Below are 26628 nucleotides of genomic sequence, written 5' to 3'. Positions count from 1 at the left end.
GACTGTAAGATATAATCTGACTCACTTCAATATGAGGTGCCTAGAACATTTCTTGTATGGCTGCTTCAACCTCTGCCATTCCAACAAGTGATTTTCCTGCAAAGTAGGTACATATAAATCCTGTAAGTGACAAGAATTAAAGCCTCAAAGCAAGATAATAACGCTCCTAAACAAAGCAAGCACATAGAGTTTAAGCTACATGAGATGTTGGTGCTTAATAATACCAATGTAGTAACAGAGTATTTCTTTTGAAACTTCAGGATACAGGAAAGAAGAGAAGTTGACAATTCTAATTCCTTGGTTGACCAAAAAAGAATACTGGTTTAAAGGTTGCTTAATTTTCATTTGTTCAAATAAAAGAAAATGAAACAAAACCAATACCAAAAACAAAACAAAAAAACGAAACATGTATTATTTGGTATTTAAACCAGCTCTTCTATGACACAAACTCACATTATAGGACCAGTTGGCCAATGAAAGGCCATGTTTTTTTTCTCTGACAAAAGTAATATTCTAAACTACTCTAAATTGACAAAAGCAAGCTCAGAATTGCAAGTCATGTTCTTATAGAGAAGTCCAGTGAGTTTATTTCCAGCAATGTCAAGATATTTAATGGAAGGCAGTCACAACCATGATGACAAAAATGGCCCTACAAACCCATTCAATGAAATGTCCAGCTTCTGGAGTGATAGCAGAGCCTAATGCAGTCTGCATTCCTGCGAAACTTGTTCTTTCTTAGCACAAGTGTGACCAACTTGGAAGGCATACTTGGAAAATGAGGCCCAAAATAGTTGTCTTCCAAATCAAGAACTTGCAAGTTTGTCAAGTTTCGAGATCGGCACTTCCCGACAATAAGTTACTTGATAGGCAGAGAACTCTAAGAGTTTGTAAAGATGCCAAAGAATATGGCAAAAGCCATTAAGCATATTGTTTTTCAGATCGAGAACAGCCAAGACTGGAAGTGAACTCAATTAACACGGAACTTGACCAAAGTGAACTTGTTATGGTCAAGTATGAGAGTCTGAAGGTTCCTCGATATGAAAGTTGGAGAGGAACTGTACCACTTAAGTAATTTGTGCTTACATTGAGAATCTCCGGTGAAGACAAATGCCCAATACTTGTGCATTGGCCCCATAAACCAAGAGAAACCAGTGAAAGCACTTTCAAGCTTGGTAAGCCAACAAGAGTGGCAAAGAAATAGTCTCACGAGAAATCACGAGGCAAAGGAGGAAACCCATTGTTGCCAATAATGTGCTGGGTTATGTTGCCTTCATAACAGGATAGAGTCAAAGATGGAGTTGGTTCAATTTTGCAAGTCTCGATGTTGCTTATATGGCTGAAGTTGGTTAAGGTGATGGGTAGTTGAGAAGCTGCTGGATCTTCGTAAGGGTTTGTGACCGAGTGTGTTGTTGTAGCGGCTTGAAGGATGGAGAGAGAGGAAAACTATGATGAGCAGAAGAAGATGTGAATGGCAAACTAGCTTTGCCATTAGAACCATCAACAAAACCCAAGTTAGAAACAACACTCAATAGATGAATCTATTTCTCCCTTCTTTCTCTGCTTCACTTCTTCCAGAAGGCTTAAAACTTAGCTTTGGGGAATGAAAACCAGATTTTGCTAGCAAAACTATGATGACATTTTCAATTGCACCAAACTGACTTAGCCCTTCAAAATCTATCCTTCAATTTATTTTCCAACTTTTTTCTTTTCTCTCTTTGGTTATGTTTACTAATTAAACATCCAGAACCCAACAAACTTAGTGTGCTAATTATGGAAAATACTTCTGTACCACCTAGTTCCTTACAAAGTGAGAGTGGGTGTGAGTTATTACCCAGTTCATAGAAACCCATAAACCCAAACCCAATTTCTGAGCAACCCCTAAACACTAAAACCCTAAACCAATTTCTTACAAATCCATACACCATAAACCAAATTCACAAAAACCCCAAATTTCAAAGAAAAGGGTTATGAATTACCTCGTGGATGTCAACGATGGAGTTACGCATGGATGAACACCACTGTTGACGGAGAAAGAGTATTGCGTCAAAGAGAGAGGTACACCAGGAGAGATACGGGCCGAAGAGATAGAGCGAAGAGAGTGAGAGAGAGAAGCCAATTTCTGAAAAACTGATATGGGTACAATAAGTGGACAATAGATATTTAAAGGAACTAAAAACTAGAAGTAATTCACATGGAGTGGCTAAATTTTTTTAGTTAAAATAAGCCATAATTTGTTGTCATTTTTTATTTTATATAAGCACTCTTTTTTCAGTATATTTTCTTCATCATATTTTGAACTTTTTGTGATTATACGACATTTGAAATAGAGAAAATATTGGAATTATTGATAATATTGTTGAAATATTTGGAAGGGATTGAAGGGAAACAAAGAAAGAAAAAAAAGATATTTATAAGGAATTGAAGTTATAAAATAAAGTAATAATAAAATAAAAAAATCCCATTTTGTGGGGCAGTGCATCTAACAAAATAAAAACACATCTCATCCCAACACATATCTCCCCTCTCTCTTTTTTATTATATTTTCTTGTCTCTCTTTTTTTTAATTCTTTTTTCCTATCTTTCTCTCTCTCCCTCTTCCTTTTTCTTTATTCTTTTTCCTTCTTCCTCTCTTCTTCTTTTCTTTCTTCTCTCTCCGTCTGCTCCATCTCTCTGAACTTTCTTCTTGCAGCTTTGGGATGGACTATCTCCATTAAGTTTTTTTTTTTTTTTTTTTTTAAATCTTAAGAATACTATATTATTACAAATACAAAAAAATATTCGTATGGTCTGTAGTCCAGACAGCCCACTATATGGATCCGTCCCTGGCTGTTAAGGCCCTTGATCGAAGGGAGCCCAACCTTGTTTTGTCACATGCGATACCCTTTTAGTAAATTTATAGAACTTATAGGTAAATAATGCATAGCTTCGAATGGGGCTTTGCTTAGTGAAAATGATTTTGATTTGCATATCAGGAGTTTTATGTTTAATAATTATAGTATTTTGGTAGTGTGTAAAATAATCGCTTATATTAATATAAAAAAGTAAACGCATAGAATTGTGTGAAGTTACATTACTTTCAATATTTTACTAACGCATAGAATTGTGTGAAGTTAGATTACTTTCAATATTTTATTAGATAGTATACTAGTGATTTGCTTCCTGAATTTGTACATAATTTTCAACTAACCCTCTATCCTTTTTTTATTGGAAAATGCTAGGTTTACTACATTTTTCATAATTATACCATCTCTAATAGAGGTCTCATTGTATGGGCTTCACCTCTATTTAGAGGAGACAATGGTATGAAAAATGTAGTTCTAAAGATTATAAAATTAAGAATATGAACCTATTTATTTTCGCCAATTTCCCCCCTTATCTAAGTCCACAACATTTTATTCAATTTGCTGTTAAAAATATGAGCAAAATGGTCATTTTCTACATTAAAAATAAAATTAAAAACAGAAATACTCTCTCTCTCTCTCTCTCTCTCTCTCTCTCTGTGCGCAAACAAAAACTATCAAGAATGGCGCTTTCTCTTAGATTGCACACCTTGTTGTGCCGATCTTTGCCGCCGGAGGCCCTCGAGACGCGGATGATGCGGGAGTGGTGCCACCCGCGGAGGCGGTTGTCAGCGTCTGCAGTGGCAGCCCTCTTGGGGTCTAGGCACGATGGGTCTTGATCTTCGTCGTCGGCAGCTGGGTTAGTGGCTCTGTTGCTTCCATTTCCAATTATTGATCAGTAGATTAACAAACAAATCAAAGATTACAGCCAAACTAAGAGCCAAGACCTCTTGGTCAGTAGAAGTGGCAGCATGAAGACAAACACAAAAGAAGATAAAAGAGCAGAAGTTGCTCTCATAAACCCCTTCCCCCACAATTCATAATTGCAGGCATTTTAAAGACAATCTTTTGGAAACCACTAACCACAGAGGCCTAATTTTCCTTTCGTTTTTATTCCTTACCTATGTGACATCAGGAACCCACCATGTTCTTCCTCCAACACCACCAACCAACAGTGTCCCTTGGTGAGCTTATTTGATTCTGCTTGTTTTTTCCCTCAATTTCCTTTTTAGTAGGCCCCTGTGGTCAAGATTCAATGGGGTTGGTTTAGTCTATTCAGTGGAGGCAAGGTGTGACATCCCTGTTACATCTGTTGTTTTTCATGTGGCTGGTCATAAGCTGGTCAGTATCAATGGCTGCCAAAAGAGAAACCTCCCCTGCCAGGACCGCACCGGCTACGATTCTGGCCAATTGCCTTGCGTTTGCACCGGGGGACTCTCTGTTCGCACCCTTCACAGCCAGTAGGTTCAAGCAGGTTGACTGAGATGCAAATTAAGACTAGTTGTCCATATCAGTACTTTCATGCCTTTCTCAAACAAAGACTCATTCAATTTGGGGACTTTTTTTGTTTTTTTTTGGGGCTGGGTTTTAGGGTACTTTGGCTGTGTTGTGATGCGGTTGATGCGCTGGAGGAGATGGAGCCAGGGTTGCTGGTTCAGTGTCTCTGTTTTTTTGTTTTTTGTTTTTTGTTTGGGGAATTTTCATCTTTTTCTTCAATTTTTTAAAATAATTTAACTGAAAATTAAATGAAATGTTGAGGATTTAGACGGTAAGGGGGAAATTGAAGAAAAAAAAAATTCATATCCTTAATTTTCTATAATTTTAAAAAAAAAAGACATGGGGTTAATTGAAAGTTAAGTACAAGTTCATATCCACTAATAATTTAATTAGTGGAGGATAAAAAGACACGTGTCAATATATGAGTGAAAGTATCACAATCTAACGTGGAAAATCTTGGACCACCAAAAAGGGCAATGTCAAAATCTTTCCCAAAACATCGATTGGACAAAAAAGTTTTGCCATGTTGTATATGTTGAGAACACTGGGAAGAAACTATAGGGCACAACCCTGAATGAAAAGTTCTTCTTCTCATTGATAACAAACTGCAGGCTTATAAAGCCTTTTACAAAGAGATAAAATCAAAATAACAGCCCACATTTGCAACACCCTCAAAAGTGGTAACAGACTAATAGGAATTTGTTAAAAACACAAACAACTAGTCCCTAAAGGATATGACTTATTAACAGATTGATTAACTAAAAGATCTAAATAATAAATTGTTAACTCTAACAGTCTTATCATTCCCTCCCTTAAACTGTATGCAGAATGCATTCAGTTTATATTTAGAACTTCACACACGCCCAGCAAACTACGAAGCTTCAAAAACACCTCCAACCTGAGTGGCTTCGTCATAATGTCAGCTACCTGGTCTTGAGTATTACAATGACTCAAATCAATCACACCATCTTTTACCAGGTCACGAAGAAAATGAAACCTGATGTCAATGTGCTTGCTTCTGCCGTGAAGAACAGGATTCTTGGAGAGTTTTATAGTTGAACTGTTATCACACAAAATTGTAGTGCATTTCTCTTGTACATAACCAAGCTTCTCTAAAACTCTCCTTAACCAAACACACTAACAAGAGCATGGGGCAACAACGATATACTCTGCTTTAATGGTGGATAAGCGAACCACAGACTGTTTTTTGGATGACCATGACATTGCTCCAGAACTAAACATGAACACACTCTCCGAATTAATCAACCAATTTAGCACCTGAATTAATTGAAATTGCCAATTTAATACCTACTGTTAGATTTTAGATGATTTCATCCAATTCTTCGATAATACTAAGGGTATATTTGTATTTTCAAATAAAATAAAAGTTAAATGCATAAAACGAAAAGAAACAAATCATAATAAAATAGAGAAAAGCTTATAATTTTTTATTATTATTTTTTAATTAAAAAACCCACAGCCCCATGCTCACCATCGCCACCTAACCCCAGCCACCACCCCCTCTCTTCCCTTCTTCCTCCCCAAAACTCTATTTCCTAATATCAGCAGCAAGTGGGTTGGACGGAAATGAAGTTGATTTTGTCTCCAGAGAATGCAATCAAGGCCTACATCCACACCGTTGGATATGTAAGCAATTCGTTTTTGAAAAGTTTCTTGTTTTAGTTGATTTATTGCCCTATGAGTTTGATTTCTTTAGTTTTGTTTGTTTTTTCTTGATTTTTATGATCTGGGTTTTGTTTGCAGTGTGAGGTTCTTCATGAATTTGGGGTTGAAGAGCAAAGAAAAAGATGACTTCGCAATTTTTGGTTGTTGGGAATTTCTAAGATTATTTTACTATTCGATGAACCCATTTGCTACTGATATTCTGAAATGGAGTTTTGGGGAGGAATAAGGGAATAGAGGGGGTGGCGGCTGGGGTTGGGTGGGGATGGTAGCAAGGGGAGATGGGGATGGTGCGTGGCGGTGGCTGGGTTCCTATTTTTTTTTCTTTCTATTTTCTAAATATTTTAATTTTTAATAATAATAATAATAATAAATCAACTAGTAAGTCATGTGACTTTTTGGACAGAAAAGTGAATGAAATTCGAAAAATTTAACAGTGGGGGTTAAATTGGCTGTTTTAATAAATTCAACTACAAAATTAACTGATTTTTTAGTTCGGGGGATTAAGTTTGATTATGGTCATAGCTCAGGGGGGAGGGGGGTGCAAAATGAAAATCTTTTTAATTTTGCATTGTAGTTTGATTCTATTGCAATTCAACAAACGTCCTTCATCGAGGGTGAAAGTAAAGAATTAGGCCCCTTCAAATTGTGTCACAAATTTTTTATTTTTCATTTTTCACTTATGTGCTAGACTCAATAATTAAAAATTAACATGTTCAAGTTAAATAAAAACTTATCATTCAAGATAAATAAATGATATCAATTCATACATTCATGATTCTAATGAAAAACTCAAAATCCTAGAGTTTCACATGTTCCAATTATCTTAAGAAACCCAAAGTTGTCAAATAAAAATTATATTTTTAGGAAAAAAAGAAGAGAATATGTCTGCTTTTCCTCCACGTTTTATCCGTCTGTTGTGTCATATCAGAAACTTCCGTGTTTGCATGAAAGACAGAGCCCGACATGGAGGCGGACTCCTCCTGCCATTTCAGAAACTCAAAACTACAGAGATCAAATTACCAGAATTGAAAACCACGTGAACTACGAGGGCGAAAAGTGACTTTTGCCAATAATGTGCTATGCAAAGGTTATGTTTGGGAATGGCGAGACATAGAAAGCAACAAAAGAAGGCTGTTGACATAAAGTTGTTTGTCGGATCAAGAAATATAGCCCTCTGTGCAACAGGATTTCATTTCAATCATGTTCTCAAATAATTCGAGGGGCTGCACTTGAATTCTGTTGATTTGAAAATATCTCAAATATTTATCTTGACATTGAAATAACTTATTGTCCCTAGCTCTCAGTAAAAAATTACGACCAAGCTCTGCCGCAGGCTGGACAACTTCCCTATAAAGATGAAGAAGAAAGCCCTCAGATTTCAACTGGCAATCCAAAATTAAAGCAATGGCTGTATTTTCATTTATTAATCAAATGTGGCAGCACCTACAGAGCAATCTTTTCCTGCTTCCTCTTCTCTTCCTTTCAAAAGGTTGGTGTGATTGGAATTTAGCTAATGCCACTCAATTGTGTTGGTTCACTTTACACCAAAGGAAACATGTGAAAATTTTGCTAGCTAATTATAAATGATTTGGGACTTCGAGGTGGGATTAACTTGAAATGTTAAATAAGTGTTCTCTCTTTTAACGTTGTTCATGAATTGAAAATTTGGACTTTGTGCTTTGTCCTTTTTGTTGGTGACAGATGTTGAAATTATTTTCCAAATTTTATTTTATTTCATGTTTCTGAATAATTGTGCTAGCCTCATACTTGATGTTTGTGGGTATCATCCCTGGAAACCCTCACGAGACTACAACTCGTCCTTTAGGGGTAACCTAAGGGTTTAAAGGCTTGTTGCATACGCTAAATGCAATCGTATCCTGCGAAAGTGGTTTAGTTGTTTTATTTGTTTTTTTTTTCTTTTTGTCATTTTTACTTAAATTTGAGTTTCTTTTAGTCGCTTGAATAGTTAGGGACTAGCAATAAGCTGGTTGGGGGTTGTGACGAGAGTCTCAAATTACATCTTTTTACTATTATTTTGGAGACTTTATGATAAAATTTTGGCTTAATGAATATAGTTTCACTTGTTGTTACATTTTATTCTCACTAACTGGATTTATGAATTTTCTATATTAATTTGATGAACTTATTAGGTGAATTTATCTTCTGTAGGAAGTTGGAAAGCCAAAAGATGAAGACATACATTTGTCCAAGTTCAAGCTAGGTGTGAAGAGAATTGCTGGCAGATTTAATTGAAGAATTGATTGTGGGATTATTGTGATTATAAAGAGAAATAAAGAGGGAGAAGAGAAGACAAAACCGTTGAAGCTAAAGAGCTTATTTTATGTCATTCATAGCCATTTAACGCCCACTTACCTCACCGTTATTTCTTTTCCACTAACTCTTCACCATCAACACATGTTTAATCAAATTAATCCCTCAATTAAACCCTTCATCACCCACTATGAATGTATTAGCCCACTCACCTCATTGACTACTATAAATCACCCATCAACTTATTTGGCAAGGGCACCCCTACGATATATTTCTTTATCCATTTAGTTTATGTTTTCCTTTGTAATGAGTTGCTAGAACTCTAGCTAAGGCTAAAGGGAATGTTCTTTGAGTAAGTTTGTGAATTGTTCTTTAATCCAATATACGGTATGAATTGCTAAATTCTTTTATTTTTGGTTGTTCAATATTTTCATATCATTTTATTTTGATTGATGTTAAGTGCTATTATCTTTTCATGAGTTCAATTATATTTTTCTCATTGTTAAGAACTGACTTAGCATACTTTTAAATTAAAAGAGTAGATATTAAGCAACTCTATTTTCTGAACAATTATTAATAAAAGATTACATTGAAAAATTAAATTGGTTTTAATTTCTTTATCTTCCGGTTAAAGTTTCTCAATGATGATTTTAATCGAGTTATAATTTGGATTAAAGAGCATGAAACATATTTTGTTTAAAGAATTGAACCTTGATGCCTCAGCATTTCCATTATTGATATTTCATTTTTAAACTCAATTTTCCACAACAATCAAATCAAATTACTTTTCCATTTTGCTTGTCACTTTTATTGTGGTACGTTTAATTATTTCTTTGTATGCAGATATTTGCCTACCTGCTCCTTGAGGATACGATACTTGGACTTTCAAGATTATTACTACGTGTGACTACTTGCACTTGGGTAGACACAACAATAAATAAATGATATCAATTCATACATTCATGATTCTAATGAAAAACTCAAAATCCTAGAGTTTCACATGTTCCAATTATCTTAAGAAACCCAAAGTTGTCTAAATAATTTTTTCAAAAGAATACTAAATGAATATACAATAAACATATAATATATCAAATAAAAATTATATTTTTAGGAAAAAAAGAAGAGAATATGTCTGCTTTTCCTCCACGTTTTATCCGTCTGTTGTGTCATATCAGAAACTTCCGTGTTTGCATGAAAGACAGAGCCCGACATGGAGGCGGACTCCTCTTGCCATTTCAGAAACTCAAAACTACAGAGATCAAATTACCAGAATTGAAAACCACGTGAACTACGAGGGCGAAAAGTGACTTTTGCCATTAATGTGCTATGCAAAGGTTATGTTTGGGAATGGCGAGACATAGAAAGCAACAAAAGAAGGCTGTTGACATAAAGTTGTTTGTCGGATCAAGAAATATAGCCCTCTGTGCAACAGGATTTCATTTCAATCATGTTCTCAAATAATTCGAGGGGCTGCACTTGAATCTGTTGATTTGAAAATATCTCAAATATTTATCTTGACGTTGAAATAACTTATTGTCCCTAGCTCTCAGTAAAAAATTACAACCAAGCTCTGGCGCAGGCTGGACAACTTCCCTATAAAGATGAAGAAGAAAGCCCTCAGATTTCAACTGGCAATCCAAAATTAAAGCAATGGCTGTATTTTCATTTTTTAATCAAATGTGGCAGCACCTACAGAGCAATCTTTTCCTGCTTCCTCTTCTCTTCCTTTCAATATTCATATTGTTTGCACTTACAAGATCATCCTCATCAAGTGGGAAAAACCAGAAACTCAAACTGCCACCATCCCCACCAAGGTTGCCTTGGATTGGGAACCTTCACCAGCTAGGATCATTCCCACACCGCTCTCTTCGAGCTCTCTCGAAGAAGTATGGCGATGTTATGCTTCTGCACTTAGGAAAAGTTCCAACGCTGATTGTTTCATCTGCAGAGATGGCCAAGGACGTGATGAAGACCCAAGACATTGTGTTCTGCAGCCGGCCTCAAACCACGGCTCCAAGTATATTGTTCTACGACGGCCATGACATTACTTTTTCCCCATACGGGGAGTACTGGAAACAAGTTCGCAGAATTTGTGTTCTTGAGCTTCTGAGCCTCAAAAGAGTGCACCAGTTCCAGTACGCAAGGGTGGAGGAAGTTGCAGAGTTGGTCAGCAAGATTCGCAAAGCCTCCGCCAGCTTGAACGGGGCTCCCATTAATATTGGGGAGCTGCTGGTGTCAACCTCCAACAACATCATCTGCAGGTGCATTCTTGGAAAGAAGTTTGAGGACAAAGAAGACAATTGGTTTGGAGAGACCACGACGGAGTTGATGACTCAGGTGATGAGTTTCAGCTTCGGAGATTTCTTCCCTTCTTTGAAATGGATTGACCGTGCCAGAGGCCACCTTGCACATTTGAAATCAATTTGGTTAGAATTTGATAAATTTTTCGATAAGTTGATTGACGAACATAAGGCAGCACAGGAAGAAGGTAAGCCTCGTAAAAAGGATATTGTGGATATTCTCCTCGACGTTCAAAAGGACGGCTCACTCGACTTTGAGCTCACTACCTCCAATGTCAAAGCAATTCTGCAGGTATGTATATCCCCCATCCTCCCCTCCCCCCTCCCTAGCTTTAGTCACATTGATATATATATATGTGGCTGAAGATTGATTTGGCTTGTTGATTTTATGATTTTAGGACATGTTTGTGGGTGGAAGTGATACTAGTTGGACAGCAGCGATATGGTTAATGTCAGAGCTTTTGCAAAATCCACGGGTGATGAAGAAAGTCCAAGAAGAGGTAAGAAGAGTGGCGGGGAAAAGGGGATATGTAGAGGAGAGTGACATCAAGGAAATGAAATACATGACATGTGTGGTCAAAGAAAATTTAAGACTTCACCCTCCAGCGCCTCTTTTACTTCCTCGGGAAGCAATGTCAGATGTAAAATTGGGAGGTTACGATATACCTGCGAAAACACAAGTGTTTGTGAATGCATACGCTATACAAAGAGACCCCAAAGTGTGGAACAAGCCAGATGAGTTTATGCCAGAGAGGTTCGAGGAGAACTCCGTTGGTTTCGTAGGTCAGGAGTTTGAGCTCATCCCATTTGGCGCTGGGAGAAGGGTGTGTCCTGGACTCGCCTTTGGGGTTGCTTCTGCTGAATATGTGCTTGCCAACATCCTGTTTTGGTTCAACTGGAAGTTGCCTAGTGGTGGCAGTAAATTGGCTGAGACCTTGGACATGTCCGAAGTTTACGGTCTCACAGTCTATAAGAAAACTCCTCTGTATCTTATTCCAACACCATACTCCCCTTAATCCCTCCATCATCATCCAGAGTTTTCATGGCCTCTTTATTTTATTTATGCTCTAAATCTAGTTTTTTTTTTTGTTTTCTGTTGAGCAAGAAGTTGTATCTGCAATGCCTGCAGCAACATAAATATTTATAATAATAATAATTACAGAGTGATATATCTCTGAGATGTTGTAATCATCTTTGGCTATTTGAAATTGCATTTAATTGTAGTTTCTTGTGAACATCTCAACATAAAATGGATTATTTCCCTGAAGAGTTTGTTGGAAAATTTAATATTAACTAATATTGATTTTCTTATTTGAATAGAAATTAACAAAATCCATTAGGTTAAAGACATGACCCTTGGGTTAAAGACATCTTCACATGGGGGGTGACAACTCTTCAAACCAAGGGATGCATTGTTTGGGGTGACAACTATTCAAACCAAGGGATGCATTGTTTGCCTTTTCAGATAGGGATACCTTTTTGGAAAGGGTATTTCATCATCTATAAATAGAGCAATCCTCCTGTAGTTTTAGGAATTCAATTTAATTCTCTACATACAGACTTTCACATATAGAAAGCATTAGAGTTTTCATAAAGAGAGGTTCCTGCATAATGTGGTTCAAAGTTCCTTGTGAATTGCAGTGCTTTTTCACAAGGAGGGGAGTCGTTGTATCCTGGGAGGCGAACGCTAGTGAACCATAAGCACCAGTGTGGGGTGTAATTCGTCTTAAGGTTAGAGTGTCCAACACTTGCCTCGACTCAATTAAGGTTCTTCTAATTCAATTCTCCTTTTGTAAAAATCTGTTTTATGTGTAGTATTTATTTTATAGCAATTTAGCACTCTTATTTCTAACAGAGTTGTCACTAAAACATACAGTAGTATGAAAAGATGACTTACTACCGCACATGATTGTTGCAGCATGTATCTAGATACAATGTTTGCTTCAGGTTCGTTCTTGACATGTTGGTACGCCATCAAGAGTGTTTAGTCTTCCCTTTTCCCTGCAAAGTTAGGCAAGTTAGGCAACTAATGATGATAGTTTTGACACCGGAAGCACTCGACATTGAATTTGTCTAAGTTTTAGCCTAAAATAAACCAGAGATTTCTCAGCCTGTCCTCATGCATGGAAAATCAGATTTGTGTTTCTCTTATTTGGCTATTTGAAAAAGCATTTCATTGTAGTTTCTCCTGAAGATCTCAAGATAAAATGGATATGGTGAAACGAAAGGAGAGATAAACGAGTACCAACTAAAGACCCAATTGATTGGTATAATGGCCTGACTGATACTTTGAAAATAATTTGGTATCAGTTGTGTATGGAAGAACCATGTGTATATTATATATATCAGAGCTTGCAGAATTATTTCACACAGAACTGTTTGATTCATTCAGGTAAAATTTAACAAAGAACAAGGTGGCTGGAAAGTAAAGAGAATATCACTCCGGTTCATCCCAGGGAATCAGTTGATTTCCCCAAATCAGACTTGATAGATTCTTCCCCCCAAGATCAACGACATATTAGCTAGAATTGATTCATAACATATATGAGATTATTGTACTTACCATGTATTGCTTCTTTCTGTAAATAGACTTGAGAAAGTCTACTCTCTGTAGATTATATACGGCTGCAATACAGAAACCAAAGTATTCTGGTTGATTCAATTACTCTCCTCCTCTATCTCTCATCTCCCCTCTCCCCCTGAACTTTGTTTCTTATATGGTATCAGAGCTCTTCGGAGCCAAAGCTCACGTTTTTCGATCCTACCCAATCAAATGGCAAACACACCCAAGTCTGGAGAATCAAGTCATATTGATATGACAAAACTGATTTCTGAAATGTCAAAGCTTGCCTCACCCCTATTCTCATTCCCATCCTTGCCCACCTCTTTCAACATCTCATCTCTGTTCCCAATTCCCATGGACAGAACCAACTATTTGAGTTGGAAATCACAATTTGAAGACGTATTGGAGATGCATGGCCTTGCAGAGGTCATCAAGAAAACCACAGACCCACCCAAAGTGCAAGAAGATGGCTCTGTGCATCCTGAGTTCGCCAGAGACAAACTGATCCTGAGTTGGATCAAGGCGACTTCCTCCTCTTCCATAAAGATTCTACTCATCCCGTGTACCACCGCCTATCAGGCTTGGAATCTTCTGGGCAAGCGCCTCTCACCCCTTGCAGGTACCCGTGTGCGGATCCTTCGAGACCAAATTCGCACCCTCAGGAAGGACAACACCACAACTGTGACTGACTACCTCAACCATGCCAAATCACTTCTTGATTCCCTCATACAAGTTGGTGCAACAATGGATGATGATGAATTTGTTAGCTATGTTCTAGACGAACTTGGGCTTGAATACAAGGAGTTAGCCACCACACTCCACTTGCACCCAGATATTTGTTTTGACCAGTTTTATGATCTCGCTCTCAGAGAAGAACAATTACAGAAACGCATGTCGCTCAACGTGGCCTCAGGTGTTGCTATGGCTGCTGATCGAATGCCCAATGAGCGAAAACCTCATTCAAACTCCGCTGGTCGCCATCACAACCCCTGTCATGGATCTGGATGAGGACGTGGACGTGGCAGAAATTGGATTCAAGGGCACAATGGGCAAACAGATCCGTGGAAATCAACCCAAGGAAATTGGCCACAAGGACACAACACTCAGCCTCGCGACCAGCAGATTGCACCATCTGCCCCTTCTCACGCAACTCTTACAGATGAACGTCCACCACTCCTTCCAACACCACCTGGCAATTCTCCAAATACCCAGCGCTCAGAAGTCATTTGTTATCGGTGTGATAGGCCTGGTCACATAGCCCGCTTCTGTCCAGATCGTAAGCCTCATGCCTACGTGGCTGAAAATGCTGTCAACCCGTCTCCTTCTACGATGATATAGCAAACCTCAATTGGTGTCTTCACTCCGGTGCTACCCATCACATGACCGCCCACACCGCTTCTCTACCGCATGCCCACCTTACACAGGTACTGATACAATTGTTGTTGGCAATGGGAATCAGTTAGCAATAACACATATTGGCAATACTAAAGTGACCGGGTTACATAAGTCCTTAAACCTTAATGAAGTGCTATGCGTACCTGCAATACGAAAGAATTTGATATCTATTCGTCGGTTTTGTCGTGATAATGATTGTTTCTTTGAGTTGGATGCTAATGGTTTTAATGTCAAGGACATCAAGACGGGGACGGTACTTCTTACTGGCAGTAGTTCTGATGGGCTTTATCACATTCAGGCAACCCCACATCTTGCTCGTCAACTTGCATTCTATGGAGAGCACACGACACAGGAAGTGTGGCATGCACGCCTTGGACATCCATCTCATTCAGTTTTTACAACCTTGTTGAATAAGTACCATTTACCTGTTAATGGTACCATTATCTCCAATAAAAATTGTCATATTTGCCCATTGGGAAAATCTTGTAGACTGCCTTTTGAATACAGACAGCTTCATGCTCAATCCCCATTAGCACTTTTACATCTTGACGTATGGGGGCCCGCGGTGGTCTCCTCAAATTTTGGATACCATTATTATTTGTCCATTGTTGATGACCACACTCGGTTCACTTGGTTATATCCTTTAGCTAAGAAGTCAGATGTCTTCCCTACATTTATTACCTTCAAAAAGATGGTGGAAAATCGGTTTAGTTCTAAAATCAAGCAGTTGCAGGTTGATGGTGGGGGTGAATTTATCAACAAATTATTCCTCACATTTTTATGTGATCATGGCATATCGCATCAAATTTCTTGTCCCTACACTCCTTAACAAAATGGAGTGGTGGAAAGGAAGCATCGCCATATTGTTGCAATGGGTCTCTGTCTGCTAGCCCAATCGCGATTGCCTCTTAGTTTTTGGGTTGAAGCCTTCTCCACTGCAGTTTTTCTGATAAATCGCTTACCAACACCGCAGCTTGATAATCTGTCTCCCTATGAGAAGCTCCTTCACCGTTCACCAGATTACAAATTTCTCAAAAGTTTTGGATGTACTTGCTTTCCCCACCTGGTGCCATATAACAAGCATAAGTTATCTTTTAAATCTCTTCCATGTGTATTTCTTGGTTATGACGATCACTATAAGGGTTATCGCTGTCTTGATCCTTTTTCAGGTCGCATCTATACGTCTCGGAATGTGACCTTTGATGAAACAACCTTCCCTTACAAGCAGCCCCAGCTTCCATCTCCCTTGCACTCAAATGGGCTTCAACCTCTCTCTCTTGCCGACCAGCCCATATCTCTTGGGCCCTCTAATTCTCTGGTCAACCCTTCTCCCTCATATCCCTCATCTCTTAATCCCACAGGCCCATCACTTCCCCTATTTCTTCTCGACCCTATCAGCTCCCCCAATTCCTTCGACACCCCCTTGTTCTCCCCTCTGTCCTCTTCAGATCCCCAACGACACGACCACGAACCCAGCCGATCCTTCTCGGTATCCAAGATCCCCTTCGCGCCCTTTCCACTGAAACCTCGCCGCCTTTCCACAGTAACCCTCGCTGCCCATTTCCACGAAACCTCGCCTCCCCTTTCCACAGCACCCATCGCCCTCAATTTCCCTAGACCTATCCTTCGACTCTGATGGAACAACCCCACCCCTTACCCCACCTCCCACTTCTTCACCTCTTGACCCATCGATTTTCCCTAACTCTCCAGATACACCCAATCCTCCACAAAAATTCAAGAGTCTCCAAACCATTGTCCCATTTGGTCCAGAACCCAAACCCCTCTACTCTAAAACCAGCCCCCATCCCTTACCCCTTGCCCTTTCTGCTGAAGCTTCTGATCGCATGTCCCTTGAACCTACCAGCTTTACCCATGCTTCCAAACACAGCCACTGGCGCGATGCTATGCACGATGAATATGTTGCACTCATGAAGAACCAGACCTGGTCCTTAGTTCCTGCCACCTCCCGCATGAATATTGTGGGGTGCAAGTGGGTCTTCAAAGTTAAACGGAGGGCAGATGGCTCAATTGACAGATACAAGGATCGTCTTGTTGCCAAGGGTTTCAATCAGAAGGAAGGCTTTGATTATGCGGAAACTTTTAGCCCGGTGGTCAAACCGGCTACCATTCGCACTATATTGTCTCTGGCACTTTCCTACAATTGGCCTCTTCAACAATTGGATGTTCGTAATGCCTTCTTGAATGGGTACTTGCAAGAGGAGGTCTACATGAAACAACCCCCTGGTTTTCATGATCCCTCTCACCCTCAGTATGTTTGTCGGCTCCACAAGGCTCTGTACGGCCTTAAGCAGGCACCTCGAGCTTGGTTCCAACGTCTTAGTGCCTTTCTCCTTGCCCAGCACTTTGTTCACAGTCACTCTGATGCATCGCTCTTTATTCGTCGCTCCTCTTCCTGCACAATGTATGTTCTAGTGTATGTGGATGACATCATTGTTACTGGCTCTCCCTCACCAAGTGTAAACCACTTCATTAATCAACTATGTTCAACTTTTGACAGCCGCCGTATGGGTGAGCTCAACTTCTTCCTTGGCATGGAAATTAATCGGTTTTCTGACCATTTATTTCTCTCTCAGACTCGCTATGCAGTGGATTTATTGACCCGGTTTCATTTGACTGAATGCAAACCATCTCCTACCCCTTTGCCCTCTGACACTCGGCTCTCTTGTCTGGATGGTGATCCCTTGCCTGATCCATCCACCTATCGGAGTATGGTGGGTGGCCTCCAGTATCTTACCTTGTCCAGACCTGATATTTCCTTCGCTGTCAACCAGGTGTGCCAGTTTATGCACAACCCTCGAACCTCTCATCTTCAAATTGTCAAGCGCATTTTTCGGTACATTAAAGGTACACTTGAGCAAGGTCTTATCTTCCATAAGTCCAATGATTTTTCCTTACGGAGTTTCTCTGACGCTGATTGGGCTGGTTCTGTTGATGATCGCAGTCTACTACTGGTGCTTGTGTTTTCCTTGGCCCCAATCTTCTCACATGGACTGCCAAGAAACAGTCTCTGTTTCTCGCTCTAGTATCTGAATATAGAGCTCTTGCACATACGCAGCAGAATTTTGGTTTGGTTACTTGTTTCGTGAACTGGCATTCCCCTTCGCTCTCCTGCATCTATGTTGACAATCTCTCTGCTCTCTATATGGCTGCCAACCCTATTTTTCATGCTCGCACCCGGCATATCGAGATCGACTACCACTTTGTTCGTGAATTAGTTGCTCGCAAGGCTCTTCGTACCTCCTATGTTCCTTCCTCTCATCAGCTTGCTGACATATTTACTAAAGGTCTCGGTCGTAATCGGTTTTCACTTCTAAAATCCAAGCTTAATCTCCGCGTTGCTCCGCTACGCTTGAGGGAGGGTAAAGAGAATATCACTCCGGTTCATCCCGGAATCATTGATTTCCCCAAATCAGACTTGACAGATTCTTCCCCCCAAGATCAACGACATATTAGCTAGAATTGATTCATAACATATATGAGATTATTGTACTTACCATGTATTGCTTCTTTCTGTAAATAGACTTGAGAAAGTCTACTCTCTGTACATTATATACGGCTGCAATACAGAAACCAAAGTATTCTGGTTGATTCAATTACTCTCCTCCTCTATCTCTCATCTCCCCTCTCCCCCTGAACTCTGTTTCTTATAGAAAGTTATTTCAAAATCATTCTGTACATTAATCATAGGCAGGTAGCGTTAAGAAGGACAGCGGGGGTTAACAAATAATCATCAGTACATTCGGATATATCTACATGAGGAGGATGTTATTAATGACACATTACAAGATTCTGGAAAAGGAAGAATGAACAAGTAGTTAAACATTAGAAGTACAAAAATGAAATGAAATGGCTCCAAAAGTCCACCAAGTATGTAACATAAACCTGAAGACGAGGAAGTTTCTGAACAGGTCTGATACTCTCTCGCGAGGCTGCACCCTCTGAACAGCCCTGACAAAGAAAAACAAAACCAATTTAACTTATAATTATGACCATTTACAAGGCAAAAATTAGAAAAGATATCACCCCGGCCATAGTGAGTGTTTTTAGGGTGATTGAAAGAGACTAGCTTAGGTTTTACAACACACATGCTACACATTCCAACAGTTGTCGGCCAATCTCACGGACAAGGTCAATGGGAAATGAGCGGTAATTGCTTTTCTTTAGAAAATCAATCCATCACAAATTAATCTCATACTTGCAATACAAGTATGGTTACGATAGTCAAACCAGTTCAGTAATTGCACACAACTGCAAGGAATGAACCCATTTTAACATTGCTAAAAGTTCAGGAAAAAACTTCTTCAAGCACTCCATTGATGTAGATTTTTTGAAAAATCATGTTTACCAAGCTGTTGCAGCACTTCAATTTCGATCATTGCTCGGAATTTCTTGAATCCCAAACCCCACCCACCCCCACAGCCCCCTCCGGGTCGGCCCGACCCCGAACAATTTTTATGGCAACCATTTCCATTTTTTCTCTGTCCCTGCATTCCAAAACCTGACCCAAGGTACCTTCACCTAGGTTGTAATGTTGACAAAAAAAAAAAGTCCATAGAGTTTTGTCACATGCAATGCATTTTTTATACTACTTTTATATGTAAATGCATAGTGTGGACGAGATTTATCTTAGCGAAAAATGATCTTGATTTGGAAATGAGGAGTCTCAGGTTTAAACACCTATAACACTGTGGAACTAGTGTGTGTGACTATTGCTTATACTAATATATAAAGAGTAAAGGCGTATAATCGTGTGAAGTTAGATTACCTTCAATATTTTACTAAATGGGAAATTGGAATTTTTTATATATATTAATTTTATCAATCTTATTTTTTAATGGTTAAATAATTTTATTATTATTCTTGCACACATGGTGATTACGTGAAATGTATTTCAGTGGAACAATGGGTCCCTTCCACATCATGTCAACATATTTAACGTATGTTTTGACAAATTTGGCGGTGAGAGGCGGAGTGTGACCCAAAACAGTGGTTAAAGAAGTGGATCACTTTAATTTATGGGAGACAATATAAGATTTGACCATTTTTCAAGAGCGCTTGTGTATTTAAGCCAAAAAGAAACTTGCGACACGGGGCAACAGGAAATGAGTTTAATATTGTTTTTGTTCAAAATCGTGTAAACTTGTTTTGGTCGTCCAAGATTCTCAAACAAACCATTAAAGTTCAGTTACTAGTTTTAAGTTTTGACACAAATTATTTGTGAATTGGTTGAAATGAAATCTACCCCGCTTGTTGTTGCAGCACTTAAGAGCACTTCCACCAATCTGTCATGGCAAAGGGCAAAGGGAGGCAAGGGTAGGAGCGGAGCTAGGATTTTATATTTGAGGAGGCCAAAATGTTAAACACAAAAAGTTTAGTTATATTTTTTTGGACCCATTGAGTAAACTATTGCGGACAAAAGCACTAAATTGAAATGAGTGGTTTTTTTTTTTCATAAATGTAGTATGATTTTACTATTATATTCATATTAAAATACAATTTTGACAAGTATTGATTTGTGGTGAGGGGGCCATAAGCTTACACTACAAGAAAAAAGTTTATTAGTGGCCAGCAAATTGGTCACAAAAATTATCGATTTTGGTCACTGAATATAACTAGTGTCCAAATATCAGTGGTCACTAGAAGCTTGTCACAAATTCTATTTAGTGGCTAACTACAAGTATTGGTCACTATAACCCAAAGAATTAGTGATTTCCTTTGTTTGGTCACTAAAGAAAATGCCATTAGTGACTGCAACTTTGATCACTAAAGGGCTTACAATTTGGTCACTAAAACACATATTTTGGTTACTAAAAGTGGGTCACATGACTAAATTACTGACCTACTTAGTTGGTCACTGATGTATTTGAAAAATTCGTAACTAATTGGTTTATTTTCCCTGTTCTTTGTTGTGTACCAATATATGAAATAACATCTAATTCTTTTTCATATTTGGTGCTGCGGAAACAATTTTGATAATAAAAAAATAGTATAAAATAATTCATTGCATTCAAAAAATATCAACATTCTTCCACCAAACTCACAAGCTATCCAAGTTTGAACAACTTCAAATCCAAGTCTAGACATACATCTCTCGCAAAAACAAACCTAGATGACTCTACAACCCAACCTAGATATGTCAATTGATCCAAAAACATAAAAATATGATTCACCACAGTCGACTGACTGCAAGCTTCTGCTCTTCTGGTGGAACCTTCAACAGCAAGCATATTATCCATCTGGTTGCAACTTCAACTCTTTTACCAACTGTTTACCAAACTACGTGGTCCATCTGACCTGCATCACCAAGTCATGAATTAAAAAATGAAAATAAATGGCAGCAAAAATGTAAAGCAACTTACAATGAGACATTGCGGTGCAATTGTTTATAAGATTTCCGCTGTTTCTCATATGAAGAGACATTTTCATCACTGAGCTCTCTTTTAGCATGAAGGAATTTGGCATTTGTTACCACATCCAATATATACATTCAAAAGGGTTAAATAAATTGGACAAAGGGTTAAATAAATTGGAGGGGCCAAGGTCATCCCAGGCCTTAGTACAGGCAATACTATTCACATGAATAATGCCAGCTTTACAAAAGGCAAAATGTGTTTCCACTCATTGTCATGACAAAGAGCAATTATTATTTATTTTAAATTATTTTTATTTTTTTTAATACATAAACGATTAATTTTGATAAGGTGGCCTAAGCCCTCTCCTGCCCGGGCTTCCCCTTTGCAGCTGGAGTGCTCTAATTTATGTCATTGCTGCTTCACAAGTACATGCTTAATTGCACACAACGCAACCTCAAGGGCTGACTTGCATTTTATTTTCAATTGTTGCTTCTTCACGATATATTCCTTTATCCCACAAAACAATTTTCATGATCACCATTTTTTTGTTTTTTTGTTTTTTTTAACTGTCCACGATTCCGAAAGCTTACAATATAATGACACATTAATTCATCGTTATGGCGAGTTCAGTTATGGTACATTCATCGTTGGGTCATCATGATCCATTTATTGATACGTTTAAATGGATCATGATGACTCAACAAGTAGAGTATTTCTATTTTCTATGTATTTGTACTGCTTATGTGAATGAATGGTAGAAAATTTGCATCATGATGGTTGAGTTAGATCGTGTTGGTTTTAAATCAACTGGGTGACGATAATCCTTTACAGATGCTTCCATTTTAATTTTTCACATAGGCAGTCAATGTGATTAGGCCTGGACCAAAATAGAAGGGAAATAAATCAGCTTGTCTTCATGCATGGATTGTTTATCTTATTTTGGTAAGAAGCATGAAAAAGTAAGATTTCGTCTTCACGTAACAGCCGTCGTCGGCCAATTCAAAGCCGGACCACATCAGAATTTGGTCCACAATCTCATGGACCAGTTTTTGCGGTGGCTGGCAAAAAACGTGTTTATTTGAGTTTAAAAGCATGGCATGGCATGGCATGCATGGCTCAGACTCTGAGCTCACTCAAGACAACCTGGAAAGCGATCTTACACCTCTCTCTCTTGTTTCGAATTTAAATTCTATGTTTATTTTTCAGAAATCTGTAAATATAGCAATTATCATTACTTTTTTTTTATTTTATTTTATTTTATTATTTTTTTATTATTTTTTTTATTTTTTTATCCTCGATGGAACTGTTGGAGTTTGGGATGTCCTTAAAGTGCAAATCGCACTTATTGCCTGGATTATGGTTGTGCTACTCCTACTTGGTGTAGCTTTGGTGGCTTGCCCACCACCATTTTCTGTTGATCACTGGTATTTCCTTGGTGGGTGTCTAGCTCTTGTTAATGTAGGATTGTGCGGCATTTGTCCGTTAATGGTGTTAGGGTTTCCTAATGTTGTGCCGAGCTTTGTGGGCTTTTGCATTTTGTGGGTATACTTTATATCTTATATGTTAGTTTATTTATAGAGTATCATTTGTGAACTCAATTATTTGAGTTCATTTGATGTAATATCGTTTGACCTTCTATTAAATGAAACAAATTTCGTAAAAAATCTAAGATTTTGATCAAAGAAGAGTAGGCTTGGTTCTTAAGTTGGTGGTGGATATTAGGGCTACATATACATCGGGTCCATGGGGTTGTGCCTCAAATTGTGATGTGGTCGATTGGATTTGGAACGGCCCAAGGACGGTTAGTCACTAGTAAATACGTGAAGACAAATCTAACCATTTTCATGCCTACCAAAATAATTGAAATTAAATTGCAAACGTTTGAAATGACCATACTACTGTAGTGTTCTATAATTTCTCAATGGTGCAATAGCTTGGTGAAGGTGAAGAAGATAAAAGCGGCAACTGCGGCGAGTAGTTGTGTGCATGCAATTAATTACGACAAAACTGGATTGATTTCATTTCAACCACGTTCACAAATAAATTTGCAGGGTTGAAGACCAGCATGTCTTTGTTATCTAAAATGGGTTGAAAATCTTTCATCCAAAATGGGAAAATCTTGGACCATCAAAAGGGGGCAATGTCAGAATCTTTCCAAACGCATCCAGTGGACCAAAAAGTTTTGCCATGTCGTATAGTTGTGTATTATTAATTAGGTTGGTGGAAGAAGACATCCTGGTGGATCCGATACTTATTGTCAATTTGTAGCAGTTTCACTATTACAACCAAATCTCTGGCGCAGGCTTAATTGCAGGCTTCAATAATTGTGGAAGACGACATCTTGGTAAAAATAATTCTTCTGCAACTTCAAAAGAATGCATGGCATGCATGGCTCTCTCTCTCTCTCTCTCTCTCTCTGCCCCATTCTTCCCTTGATGCTATGGCAACATCTCTCTGTTGTGTTGGCTTTAATTCTAACCTTTATCTTCCCTTGATATGCTACGGCTACATCTGGTCCACGAGGTTGTGCCGGCTCGAATTCTGATGTGGTCGGATTTGGATGGAGCCGAGGACGGTTGTCACAAGTGAATACGTGAAGACGAATCTAACCTTTTCATGCTTACCAAAATAAGAGAAACAAAAGTCTGATTTAATTCCATGCAGGAAAGGAAAGGAAGACAAGTTGAGAAAAGACTAATCTCTGATTTAATTCCTATGAAAATAGAATTCCAGTATTATAATCCTCCTAAGCGACATTACTAACATCACAGTTGGAATTAAAGCCAACAGAAACTAAACACACAACTCATCAAATGTGTCACTCCACAGACAATAATTATTGTCTCAACGAGTGTGATAACTGTAGCATAACCGAAACCCGTCATCATGTCACTTTTGGTCCCTATGTAGTTTACCAGTTTTTCCACTTTATTCCTTGTAGTTTTAATTTTGTCAATTTAACCCATGTAGTTTGATTCTATTGTAATTCAAGGACACATCCAAATTCCATCCAAAATACCCTCCACCTAAGAGACGTGTTTATTCCATTAAGAAATTACATGGAAATTTAGACGTATCCTTAAATTGCAAAAAAAAGAAGCGGTTGACATAAAAGTTGTTTGTCGGATCAAGAAATATAGCAATAGTTGAAGTTAAAGCCAGCCCTTTGTGCAACAGGATTTCATTTCAAGAATGTTCACAAATAATTCGAGCGGTTGAAAATTAGCAATTGAGTTTGTTGGTTTGAAAATCTTGGACCAAGATTTTGATCAAATATGCCAAATTTTTATGTCGACAATGAAATCACTTATGGTCCACTGCTCTGATAAAAAATTATATCTGTTTGACAATTACAACCAACGTCTGGCGCAGGCGTAATTGAAAGTTTCAATAATTGTGGGCTCCCAAGCTGGACAACTTCTCTACAAATAAGAAGAAGAAGGCCGTCAGATTTCAACTGGCAACCCAAAATTAAAGCAATGGCTGTACTTTCACTTTTCAATCAAATGTGGCAGCACCTACAGAGCAATCTTTTCCTGCTTCCTCTTCTCTTTCTTTCAATATTCATATTGTTTGCACTTACAAGATCATCCTCATCAAGTGGGAAAAACCAGAAACTCAAACTGCCACCGTCCCCACCAAGGCTGCCTTGGATTGGGAACCTTCACCAGCTAGGATCATTCCCACACCGCTCTCTTCAAGCTCTCTCGAAGAAGTATGGCGATGTTATGCTTCTGCACTTAGGAAAAGTTCCAACGCTGATTGTTTCATCTGCAGAGATGGCCAAGGACGTGATGAAGACCCAAGACATTGTGTTCTGCAGCCGGCCTCAAACCACGGCTCCAAGTATATTGTTCTACGACGGCCATGACATTGCGTTTGCTCCTTATGGGGAGTACTGGAGACAAGTTCGAAGAATTTGTGTTCTTGAGCTTCTGAGTCTCAAAAGAGTGCACCAGTTTCAGTACGCAAGGATGGAGGAAGTTGCAGAGTTGGTCAGCAAGATTCGCATAGCCTCCGCCAGTGCGAACGGGGCTCCCATTAATCTTGGGGAGATGCTGGTGTCAACCTCCAACAACATTATCTGCAGGTGCATTCTTGGACAGAAGTTTGAGGACAAAGAAGACAATTGGTTTGGAGAGACCACAAAGGAGTTGATGACTCAGGTGATGAGTTTCAGCTTTGGAGATTTCTTCCCTTCTTTGAAATGGATTGACCGTGCCAGAGGCTACCTTGCATATTTGAAATCAATTTGGTTAGAATTTGATAAATTTTTTGATAAGTTGATTGACGAACATAAGGCAGCACAGAAGGAAGGTAAGCCTCGTAAGAAGGATATTGTGGATATTCTACTCGACGTTCAAAAGGATGGCTCGCTCGACTTTGAGCTCACTACCTCCAATGTCAAAGCAATTCTGCAGGTATGTATATTCCCCCCTTCCTAGCTTTAATCACATTGATAAATATATACGGCTGAAGATTGATTTGGCTTGTTTATTTTATGATTTTAGGACATGTTTGTGGGTGGAAGTGATACTAGTTGGACAGCAGCCATATGGTTAATGTCAGAGCTTTTGCAAAATCCACGGGTGATGAAGAAAGTCCAAGAAGAGGTAAGAAGAGTGGCGGGGAGAAGGGGATATGTAGAGGAGAGTGACATCAAGGAAATGAAATACATGACATGTGTGATCAAAGAAAATTTAAGACTTCACCCTCCAGCGCCTCTTTTACTTCCTCGGGAAGCAATGTCGGATGTAAAATTGGGAGGTTACGATATACCTGCGAAAACACAAGTGTTTGTGAATGCATACGCTGTACAAAGAGACCCCAAAGTATGGGACAAGCCAGATGAGTTTATGCCAGAGAGGTTCGAGGAGAACTCCGTTGGTTTCGTAGGTCAGGAGTTTGAGCTCATCCCATTTGGTGCTGGGAGAAGGGTGTGTCCTGGACTCGCCTTTGGGGTTGCTTCTGCTGAATATGTGCTCGCCAACATCCTGTTTTGGTTCGATTGGAAGTTGCCTAGTGGTGGCAGTAAATTGGCTGAGACCTTGGACATGTCTGAAGTTTACGGTCTCACAGTCCATAAGAAAACTCCTCTGTATCTTATTCCAACACCATACTCCCCTTAATCCCTCCATCATCATCCAGAGTTTTCATGGCCTCTTTATTTTATTTATGCTCTAAATCAAGTTCTTTTTTGTTTTCTGTTGAGCAAGTTGTATCTGCAATGCCTGCAGCAACATAAATAACATGGTGGTACGCCATCAAGAGTGTTAAGTCTTCCCTTTTCTCTGCAAATTTAGGCAACTTAGTGTTGCATTCATACCGGTAATGATGATAGAAATGAGATTTCCCTTCTCAGCCTGTCCTCGTGCATGGAAAATCAGATTTTTGTCTCTATTTGGCTATGTGAAAAAGCATTGAATTGTAGTTCTCCAGAAGATCTCAAGATAAAATGGAAATGGGAAATGAAAGGAGAGATAAACGAGTACAAATTTGACCACAAAAATATAAAAGACAGTACCAATAGTTGCCACACCTAACTAGAGACCCAATTGATTGGTATAATGGCCTGCCTGATACTTTCAAAATAATTTGGTATGAGTTTTACATGGAAGAACCATGTGTAAATATAGCAGAGCTTGCAGAATTATTACACACACAGCTGTTTGATTCATTCAGGTAAAATTTAACAAAGAACA

General features: G+C 38.7%; 2 protein-coding genes across 2 annotated transcripts; both read left to right on the top strand.

Annotated features, from left to right (window-relative positions):
* The first annotated feature begins 9806 nt into the window (after positions 1-9806).
* Positions 9807-11785, top strand: LOC103337954 (phenylacetaldehyde oxime monooxygenase CYP71AN24-like). Its single transcript, XM_008241128.3, has 2 exons — positions 9807-10886; positions 10993-11785. The coding sequence occupies exons 1-2, from the start codon at positions 9945-9947 to the stop codon at positions 11608-11610; spliced, it is 1560 nt and encodes a 519-aa protein (XP_008239350.2). The 5' UTR covers positions 9807-9944; the 3' UTR covers positions 11611-11785.
* Positions 11786-24368: 12583 nt separating this feature from the next.
* LOC103337956 (phenylacetaldehyde oxime monooxygenase CYP71AN24-like) lies at positions 24369-26207 on the top strand. Its single transcript, XM_008241132.2, has 2 exons — positions 24369-25347; positions 25438-26207. Exons 1-2 carry the CDS (start codon positions 24406-24408, stop codon positions 26053-26055), a joined length of 1560 nt encoding a protein of 519 aa, XP_008239354.1. The 5' UTR covers positions 24369-24405; the 3' UTR covers positions 26056-26207.
* The last annotated feature ends 421 nt before the right edge of the window (positions 26208-26628 follow it).

Source organism: Prunus mume, linkage group LG7 (assembly GCF_029339155.1).
Source record: "Prunus mume cultivar Tortuosa linkage group LG7, ASM2933915v1, whole genome shotgun sequence".
In the NCBI taxonomy this organism is placed as follows: domain Eukaryota; kingdom Viridiplantae; phylum Streptophyta; class Magnoliopsida; order Rosales; family Rosaceae; genus Prunus; species Prunus mume.
Note: the sequence above shows the minus strand (reverse complement) of the source record. Positions and strands in the feature narration are given on the sequence as shown.